At 31.9% G+C, this 11,025-nt stretch overlaps 1 protein-coding gene across 1 annotated transcript; it reads left to right on the top strand.

Annotated features, from left to right (window-relative positions):
- Positions 1-2,144: 2,144 nt before the first annotated feature.
- Positions 2,145-3,908, top strand: LOC140875789 (probable 2-oxoglutarate-dependent dioxygenase AOP1). Its single transcript, XM_073279574.1, has 3 exons — positions 2,145-2,659; positions 2,775-3,096; positions 3,513-3,908. Exons 1-3 carry the CDS (start codon positions 2,286-2,288, stop codon positions 3,756-3,758), a joined length of 942 nt encoding a protein of 313 aa, XP_073135675.1. The 5' UTR covers positions 2,145-2,285; the 3' UTR covers positions 3,759-3,908.
- Positions 3,909-11,025: the final 7,117 nt, after the last annotated feature.

Raw genomic sequence — 11,025 nt, 5'->3', positions numbered from 1 at the left:
ATTGATCTTCGAACATCCATAAAAATACAGTCATTTTACTTACAACACTTACGTTATCTTATCTGCCTTAGCTTATATAGTTCAAATCTGCGAGGAAGATTTTTTCGCCTGACTCTATCAGATCTTTCGAGCAGATCAAAGATTTTAAGCAAGCAAAACTTTTGTCTGATTTTCACAAATCAGATCGAAGTATCTTTAAAATTTTTAAATAGTGTATTCACCCCCTCTCTACACGTATTTTCGATCCTAACAAAATGTAGAACGTTATAACAAAGTTTAATTGTTGTTTCGATAAGTTTTTCTTATAAATATGATTTGAAAATTAAAATTAATTTTTAGTAGAACTTACTTAATATTTTATTAAATTATATATTCAATAAATTTTTACATAGTTAAAATATTAAAAAATATTTTATCACAATCACTATTTATTTAATATTTTTTAAAAATATTATCCAGAAAATTATGTATACAAAAATCAGAATTTTAGGTAAAAAATATTTATTTATTTTCTATGGTATCAATTTAATTATTTATAATTATTTAGATATTTTATGCCTTAATATAATTTATCTAATCATTCTCGTTGAAATATATAATGTTTCTAATATAGTAAATATTATGTATAAATAAAAATTTTAATCAAATCAATTTTTACGTATAAAATATAATATACAAATATATCTAATTAAAATCAAAAATAAAATATGCATTTTTTGTAATAAAGGGCAAATTGGACATTTTACATAAATGTCACCGGAAATTGACTGAAATCCGACGGACATGTATCAATTAAGTCATTAACAAAAATTTGTGTACCAATTTAACATTTAACCAATAGTTCCTATATCAAATTAAATTTTACTCTATATTTTTTTCCCAAAGTAGTGGCCAATCGATTTGCTAAAATAATCATAATTATTATACGAATAGTTTTGACGCCTTTGTTAGAATGATTAATAAATCGGAACCATATCGGCGATACATCAGCAAATACATCCTCTACTTCCATAATATAAGTGGTCCAAACATTGACAACAACTTTATTATTTTTAGAAACAAATTAAAATGCTAAACATATTTTATCATGTCTTCTTAAATATTTTAGGGAACATTAAAATTTGTTCTTGAATATATGTTTTTTTTGCAATTTTTTTCTTTGACCCACGATTTCGATCAGTTAGGATAAAATTAGCAAGTCGACTATGTCAAGTAATAATAAATTGGTATGATTCTACTAATTTTCTTTATATACATAATAAAAGTTATCTGGTTTTTTTAACCCAATGCATACGTACGTAAGTATTTTCTTTATAGACATATATAATATAAAAGTTACCTTAAAAGTCTTGCTAGCTGTATTAAAATAAAATAAAATAAGGAATATTTAGATATTAAATTGCATATTTCCGTACGAATTAATTAAAAACCTAAATAAATTATTCAGCAAACTGATCTCATTTTCACTGGCATATATGCATATTTAAATTTAAAGGTCTACCTTTACAATATAAATTAATATTCACACTTGGCGCACCACCAATATTTAAACACTTTTATATTTAGCAGGCCGGCAATTCACATGCATGATACATATGTTTTTTTTGTTTTGTTTTGTTTTTTTTCAAATCTCGACAATGATCCTTCCTCATGATACATATGTTGTGTGTAAATAAAGTGCAAAATAGGTCTAATTACATAATCAAAATTTTATTGGAAAAATGATTTTTTTGGTCCATTAACTTGTCTACTTTTTTGTTTTATTCCATTAACTTTTCGAATTTTGATTTTTGTACACTAAATTTTAATTTTCGGTTATTTTGGTTCAATTGCTTACGTTGATAGACATGTCAGCATTTTTTGATGTCACGTCAACATTTTCCGATGTGACGTCATCCGTTGAACCAAAATAACTCAAAATTAAAAATTAGTGTATCAAAACCAAAAAATTGAAAAAATTAATAGACCAAAATCAAAAAAAATGAAAAAAGTTAATAGAAAAAAAAAACTATTTTCCCATCTTATTTTTCCTACCAAAATAGTATGGTTCAGAAAAAAAAATACAATGAATAGATTGAAAGTTAAGTAACGGGAGATTATTTAAATGGATTCATAAATCTCAGTAACCCTCTTCCCTTCAAAATATAACGAAACATTGAAGGGAGTGGAATTATTTGGGAAAAGGGCTTTAATCAATCAAAGACAAATGTTTTCAACTTCATACACACCATTTTAAACTCCTTCAATCTCCAATATTCAATCTCTTCAAAAACCTTACTTCCCATATGGGTTCTTTATCAACTCCTATCCTTCCCATAATACACTTTTCCGAGGAAAGTATTGAACCCGGTTCGATTTCTTGGCTATCCACAAGCAAAGATGTCGTACGTGCGCTAGAAGATTACGGTTGTTTCATCGCAACTTACACCAAATTCTCCCCCGAATTGCATCAAGAAATCTTCGACGCGTCGGAAGAATTGTTTGATCTTCCTACGGATGTAAAGATCTTAAACACTTCCACCACGCCCACTCACGGCTATGTGGGGCAAGTGCCCGTCATACCATTGTATGAAGGTCTCGGACTCGAGAACTCAACGACTCGTGAAGGAGTCGAGAGGTTCACAAATTTGTTATGGCCCTCTGGGAATAAGCGCTTCCGGTATATCTACTGTTTATTAATTTGATATATATTCAAGTAACATATGTGGATAAAAAAAAGATTACAATAAAGTTATGACATATATTATTGTACCTTTTAATTGTTCTTTTTGAAGCAAGACATCTTTGGAATACTCAAAGATTGTTGCAGAACTGGATCAGAGAGTGATGAGAATGGTTTCTCAGGAATATGGTGTGGAGAAGAGCTACAAATCCTTGGTTGATTCAACTTGTTATCTACTAAAGTTCATAAAATATCGAGGGCCGAATGAGAACGAAACGAATTTAGGGATTGTTCCTCACACAGATAAGAGCTTCACGTCCATTCTTCACCAGAGGCAAGTACAAGGATTGGAGATTGAAACTAAAGAAGGTGAATGGGTTGTTGTGGATCCTTCGCCTTCCACTTTCGTTGTCATGGCAGGCGATGCTTGCATGGTAAGCTAGCTACTTATTAAACTCTATCGATTTGAAGCTAAGGATTCAAATCCATAACATAACAAATCTATTGGTTAATTTGTTTGGACAATCAAGTTCATATCCAAAATAGTTATTTTTTGAGTTGTTACGGTGGATTTCAAATTCATCCGAACATGAAATCATTTTTAATCCTCCCCTCAAATACTTCATCAAATCTCAATCTTTCAATCTAAACGCAACAAAGTAAAATAATGATCAGGTTTAATAAAATTTTGTCATATAGGAATTATAAAGTAACAATTACATTTTAGATTGACAAAATAATTTTTGAAAAACAAAATTAATTGGTTCTATAAATTGACTTAACCTTGAAACAATTTTTCAAGATTTTGGTCTCGGTGAATCGACATATATAGTCGTCTTTGTATTTATAGGCATGGACAAACGGAAGAATAAAACCATCAAGTCATCGTGTGATAATGAAGGGAAGTGAAGAAAGATATTCTATGGGACTCTTCTCATTCATCAAAGATCTCAAAATACAAGTTCCGGAAGAGCTAGTTGATGCCCAAAATCCATTGCAATTTACTCCATTTGATCACTACAAATTTATTCATTTCTTTTCTAGTGAAGAAGGAAAGAGATCCAAGTGTCCCATTAAAGCTTATTGTGGAGTTTGACGGTTTTAATTGTTCGAGCATGCTCAATAAAATTGTGTGCGTATGTGTTTTTGCAGTCTTTTGTTTGTATGCGTGTGTTTTTCCCCCTCCTTGAATGCAATGGGTTTGTAATATGTGTGCATATAAATTATTGAGTTTAAATGAAATTTTCAATTATATATATATAATTTAGAGTTAATTGCATACACTACTCATCTAAAATTCGGTATTGCTAAAACACCCCGGCCCGTAAAAAAATGATCTATGAACTCCCAATATTTTCATATCTTGAGAATAGAAACTTTTATTCGTACATATTTTCAAGGTACATGTGATCAAGATTTGAAAACACGGTCAGTTGATAGATCTTTGTTTTCATTAAAGTTTTATATAATCTTGATATTTCACAAGGATAGTGTATGAAATAACCCTTAGTTTTGGAATGAAAATGATATCCTACTAAATCATCTCAGCATAAGATGTTTTGAATCAAAAAAAATAAATATTATGCCCACATTAATCATTATATATCTTCAATTTCAATGGTATCCAATAAGTCCTGGCCCAAATGAGAAAATTCTAAGGACATGACCTCCAATTGAGATCTAAAAATCGGGGATCAAAAAATTAACCAGAAAAAAAAAAAAAAAAAACCCACCGTCATTAGTATGGGTTCAAAGTACAAAACATAACCATGATTCAAAGAATAAAAAATGTTTATTTTTGGTGAGAGTGAAAGAGTAGAGTGCTGCTGCTGCTGCTGCTGGCATTTGGACACCAAGCGCTCGTGTAACTATTGGAAGCATAGCCCCGTGGTCAGCGGTTTTATCTTTATTTTTTATGTTTTTTTATATTAAATTTAGGTCAATTTTGTAGAATACTATGTGTGCATCTATTACATGTTTTTAATTTTAGTATTCTTTTAATAAAATTTTTATTAATCAATAAAATAATCTTGAAAAATAAATGTGTATCTAATTAAATTGAATAACAATATTGGGCTCAAAAGCAATTTAAGTAAATGGTAAATTTTACTTTCTAATTTAATCATATATCATTTTCAATTGTTAATGTACCAATTAATTTGACAATTATCAATAGTCGTGTAATAAAATAATTTGTACTGTTGTATACTTTTAAATTTAAGCTATTTTCTGCCAAATATTGATATGATATAAAAATATGTCAGCGATATCTCTCATCAATTTCATCGTTTTCGGTGACGCCATCATTTTTGGGTAACACATGAACATTCTGAAAAAAAAAAAAAAAAACAACTAGAATTGGAAATGATACAAATTAGTGGATATTAAATCATAAATTGAGTGACACACACACACACAAAAATAATAACTTAAAAACTTCTCCGATCCGATCTGAAACAAGACGACAACGGTACTAGCCCCACATGGGAGTCAATTAAAAGCCAAATTATTTTTGAGGTCCAACAAGATAGTACCAAGATTTAAAAAACGCAAAACGTTACGAAACGTCGAGATCAAGTTTCTAGTTTTACAAGTTTAAACGTGTTTAATACAAGTTAAAACGTGAAAAAATATTTTAAATTTTTATTAAAATTTTAATTATCTCTTACCAATATATAAGTTATATAACACACATATATAATAAATTTAATAGTAACACACAATTTTTCAAATTTTTAAAAGCACGAAAATATCAAAATTATATTTTCTAGGAGAGTTTATAACTAAATCGTATTAAAAATTTTAAATATTGCCTAGAACACAAGAATTTTGAAGAAAAAAGTTTAGAAAAATATATGACTGGATGTATTTCTTTGATTTGAAGAAAATGGTTTTATTTAGAGATTTTTAAGTTGATATAAATTTTTTTAAAAAATAAATAAATTTATTTTTTTAAAAAAAATCACGTTTAATCTCAATTAAACACGTTTAATCACGTTTAATATGGTCAATGTAAGGTTTGGACAGTCTGAAATCACAAAAATACCAGAAATAAATTTTTTAGTGTATGTTATCTTTCAGTGTTGTCAACAATTTAAGAGAACACTATGCAGCAGAATAATTAACTAACAGTAAAAGTAAATAGCACACAGATATTTATGCACAAGTACTAAGTATTTGTACGATGCCTCATGACGAAATAATCACTAGAAAATAAAATTAGTTTACAAAAAATCAACTAGCGATTGTTTTATGAAAAACTACTTTTCTCAACAGATTGAGAAAATAAAAGACTTCTTAAAAACTAGTAAGAACTAGAATAATAGACCAATAGGAAGTTCTACGCCGAAAAATTAAAACCAAAGAAACATTTTCTGAACTACACTTCACTCGTGTGTTCTTCAGTGTTTCCAACACTACTCGGCAACACAACGTAGCAGTAGTATCTCTTTAGAAATTCTTCAATGATCGATCTTCAATGCTCCAGAATTTTTTCAGTAATTTCTCTGTGAATTTCGCTCTCTACGTTCACTCTTTTTCTCTCGTTAGTTAATTCTGATCGGTTCAAGCACTCCTATAAATAGATCTTCAATATGTTTTCATAAATAAGAACCTACAAAACATGAAAACAATATATCATCAGAAATCAAATATTTTGAATCAAGATATAGCAACAATTACCAATTTAAAACTTGTCTAAGAAAGACAAAACTATAAATATAGAATTTGAATGCAATCCCTTTTTGCCTTTCTGGACAAAACACACACACAAGTGTAAATAACTCCCCCTATCTTATGCAACTAAAGCTCCCCCTGAATTTAACCATCTCAAAACATAGTGTTGTGTGATTGTGTTGGCAACACCGACTCTCAACACTTACTAGATCAAAGTAGAAAATAGTTTAATAGCATATCAGAGAGTAGTAAGGAGCACAAACTAATCAACTCAGAAATATATTTCGAATTTAGAGCAAAATAACAACAATAAAAGATAAGGATAAGAAAAAAAAATCCTAAAACCAATATGACCAGAGCATGACTCTAATAATCTTCCTCTTCAGCTTGATCAGCACCAGCACTTGATTCTACTCCCCTTTTTTGTCCAGAGGGCCCTGGTAGTCCAAGTTTAATCCTGTACTTAGTCAATAAGGCTTCATAGTACTCGAGATCAGTTTTGGCTTGTGCAATTTTCAGTTCAGCATGAGCCATTTGAGCACGTATTGTAGTAGAATTCAACATAATCACAGTAGTGTTATGAATGGTCATGGGTGGAACAGACTCAGTGTTGGCAACACTGGGTACATCACCAGTCCATGGTAGATCAATCTTCCTATTTTCCTTCAACAAACCAGGTGCGATCTTGATAAGCTCATCTCCTCCAATCAATTCTTCATCATCCTCTTTCTTGAAGCCTTGAGATTCCAGCATACCATAGATCAATGAAAAAAACGAAAACTTAGTTTCTTTTCAACCACCTTCTCTAAAGATCATAATATTTTCAAATACCAAATTTCCAAAGTCCAAAGGAGCTTGAGTTCCAATGGCAAACAGTGCAAGAGCTTGTGGCTTAGTTACCACTGTTGTATTGGTAGATGGCATCCAATTCCTGATCGCAATTTTGTGAAGAACAGAAAAGAAAGAAGTAAGCTTTGCAGCTGACAACCTGTCTGGGTGCAGTGGAAATTTTTGAACCATTCCTCCAATGATCACTTTAGTGACTTGATCAATATCCTCAGTAACTGCATTATCATCTACATCAGCAGTCTTGAAGTGCTCATTGATCAGAACAGGAGTAAAATCATACACCTTTTCCCGGATGTACACTCTTCCAAACTTAAATGATTCTTCATCTCCAGTCTTTATATTAAGATTGCAGTAAAACTCTAATACAGCTCTTCTTGAAAATGGTCCGGCAGTAGTGACAGTAGAATATAAATTCTGTTGTTTCAAGAAAGTCACCAAGTTCTGCTTTTCGAAGGAAACTTCATCAATATTTCTTTCTTCCCAACAGTCTTTTCCAGACAGAGCTTCCCATTAATCAGCAGATTCCTTTGAATAAAATTGAAGATTGTATGCCTTAGCAGGATCAATCTCAGAGTCAGATTCAGCAGCAGTGTTGTCATCAGTGTTGGCAACACTGTCATCAGCAGCATGTTCTCAGAACTTTCAGAACCATCAGAATCAGCATCCTCATAATCTTCTTCCCCAGAACTCGAAGAAGATGAACTATCAGACTCCTGGGGCCTGTTATTCGCAAACTCTTGCATCATTTCAGCATCGGGTTCATCATCATCAGATGGAATCTGTGAAGATGCAATTGCTTTAGCCTTGGTCTTTCGAATATTCGCCATGAATGTGACCAGTGAAATTTCCTCATCAGTAGAAGTTGGAGCCTCTGTAGTTGTCTTCGTGGTATCATCAACAACAGCAGCACTAGATGGCTCTTTCTGGGTAGAAGCCACATAAGTAAAATCTTCATCAGTTGAATCATCACCAGTAGATAAATCTTCATTCTTTGATTTGTCATTTCCAGTAACAGAGGTTTTTGTCCTAGCAACTACCTCAAAATTCTGATCCGCAGAATCATCTCCAGATGAGAAATCTGGATCATCCAAAATAGGACGAGAAGTCTCCCCCTTACCACGAAATCTCTTATTGGTAGTAAAATCGGGACTGAAGCCCGCTTGGCGCTTTGACCTTCTTGTTATTAGCTGTGTTGGGAACACACGATTCAACACTGAGAAATCAGGAGGATTCTCAAGGTCGATTTTGTTCCCGGGTTCTCCTGGAGCAATTTCTGCCAATGGTGTAGGTTGAATGGCAGCAGGTACAATCGTGAGAATAGTATTTCCAGAAGATACCTCCGAAGGCTTGTCTTCCTCTTGATAACCCATCTCCGATCGTATATGATGTGAATCGAAAGCTTTGCATGCCATTATAAACAATTTAAAAAGTAAGGGTTTCAGAGAATTTTTGCAGAGAGAGTTAAAAAAGGTTAAAGTCGATAAGATAAATTTCTACAGTGATAGAAATATATAAGGATAAGAGGTTTAAAGGGTAAAAAAAAATCAAAAACTCCTATCTATCATATCAGACTAGGAATCTCCCCCTAACGAGAACAATTCTTTAACGGGTAAAAATCTCTCTAATTAAGAAAATTAAATTTGATTAATTAAGGATACTCTGAAAACTCTCACTTAAGAAAATATCAATATTTCCCAAAATAAATAACTTCACATCGAGTTTTAATGCCACTGAAACATATTTAATCACGACCAATTCAATTTTCAACAAGTTGGGCCATTTTTCCAATTTTTGTTCGTCTATGAACTTTTAACCCTGAGCACGATATGATCACAATAACTGCAAAATGCATGACCTAATTTATATCTAAAATAGAATGTAATGAGATTAGATAAAAAAAAATGCATGCAAAGTGTGTGCAGTACGTGTTAAGCACCAGTATTGGCAACACTTCCCAACAACACTATAGTCTTCAAAATAATTTTGAATTTGTCACACTTTCAAGCCATGTTTTTCTTCTTTTTATTTTGATTCAGAATTGGTATCCTGCACACTAAAAGAACGGTCTTCATTGGACTCTCTTAGGTAGCTTTTTTACAATTTTCTTCCGATTTTAGTTTGATTTTCAAGACATTGGTCACTGAAATTTTATCAAACCATGCTTTTTAATTTTTAAAACCACTTTTCACATGGGAGAAGATCATGGAATACACGATCATCCCTCAACTACTTCGTGGTTTAAAGAATATTTTCATGGCAAGTGTGATCTAAAAATAATTTTGGCAGAAGAACTACAAAGTGTTAATCAGTATTATCAAATAGTGCAAAACATAGAACATTATAAATATGCAGTATGCCTAAAGTCCTAAAAATGCACATGCATGTTTGGTGTTATCTGTCAGTGTTGGCAACACTTAAGGACAACAATCGTGAGTGCTTATAAAGAACACATGTTGAGAGATTTCCTAAGACTGGAGAATCTCTCGAAGTCTAATATTTTTGTAAAAATATCGGCCAGTTGGTTATTGGTCCCAACAAACTCCATATGGATCATGTCCTTCTCTACTAAATCTCGAATGAAATGATGTCTTATGTCAATGTGTTTAGTTTGAGAGTGTTGTACTGGGTTTTTTGATATATCTATAGCACTTGAGTTATCACAGTACACAATTGGTGTTTCACTTTTAAGACCATAGTCTTGTAGCATTTGATTCATCCAAATTAATTGAGAACAACAACTTCCCGCTGCCACATATTCGGATTCAGCAGTGGAAAGTGACACACAGTTCTGCTTTCTACTATACCATGAAACCAAGTTGTTACCCAAATAAAAACATCCACCCGTGGTGCTTTTTCTCTCATCAGCATCTCCTGCCCAATCAGTATCACTATAGCCTACCAAATTAGTATTGGTTTCTTTAGTGTATCATAACCCCAAGTCTAAAGTGTCTGCAACATACTTCAAAATTCTTTTTACAGCTTTCATATGTGTGACTTTAGAATCAGATTGATATCGGGCACACAAACACACACTGAACAAAATATCTGGTCGACTTGCACTCAAATACAGCAAACTACCAATTATGCTTCTGTACAGAGTGTTGTCAACACTGTCTTTGCACAATTTTTCATTAGTTCCCATTGGTGTTTTCATATGTCTAACATGATTAGTGCAAAACCTCTTCACCAAATTCCTAGCATATTTGCTTTGACACAAAAATATTTCATCACTCATTTGTTTCACTAGTAAACCTAAAAAGTAATTCAACTCAACTACCATGCTCATTTCAAAAGTAGCAGTCATGCTTTCAACAAAATCATTCACAAGTTTTTGAGATGAAGCACGGAAAATTATGTCATCAACATAGATTTGACAGATAAGTATGTTATCTTGTACTTTTTGAACAAAAAGTGTTTTATCTACCTCACCTCTTTTGAATCCAATGTCAAGAAAATACTCTGTGAGCCTTTCATACCAAGCACGAGGTGCTTGTTTCAATCCGTATAAGGCTTTCTTCAACTTATAAATATGATCAAGATGATGTGTATATTCAAAAACCTTAGGTTGTCTTACATAAACTTCTTCACTCAAGATTCCATTCAAAAAAATGCTTTTGACATTCATTTTAAAAAGTTTCATTTTCACGTGACATGCAATAGCCAACAATAATCTAACAGATTCTTTTCGGGCTACAGGTGTGAAGGTTTCATCAAAGTCCACCCCCTCAACTTGTGTATATCCTTGAGCTACCAACCTAGCTTTGTTCCTTACAATATTTCTTGATTCATCAGTTTTATTCTTAAAAATACACTTTGTTCCAATGATATTACTATGATCA

Source organism: Henckelia pumila, chromosome 1 (assembly GCF_033568475.1).
Source record: "Henckelia pumila isolate YLH828 chromosome 1, ASM3356847v2, whole genome shotgun sequence".
Classification (NCBI taxonomy): Eukaryota; Viridiplantae; Streptophyta; class Magnoliopsida; order Lamiales; family Gesneriaceae; genus Henckelia; species Henckelia pumila.
Note: the sequence above shows the minus strand (reverse complement) of the source record. Positions and strands in the feature narration are given on the sequence as shown.

Coding starts and splice junctions, on each gene's coding strand:
- LOC140875789 (XM_073279574.1), top strand. CDS start 2,286: ATGGGTTCTTTATCAACTCCTATCCTTCCCATAATACACTTTTCCGAG. Junction 2,660..2,774: donor TCTGGGAATAAGCGCTTCCG/GTATATCTACTG, acceptor TTCTTTTTGAAG/CAAGACATCTTTGGAATACT. Junction 3,097..3,512: donor TGGCAGGCGATGCTTGCATG/GTAAGCTAGCTA, acceptor TTGTATTTATAG/GCATGGACAAACGGAAGAAT.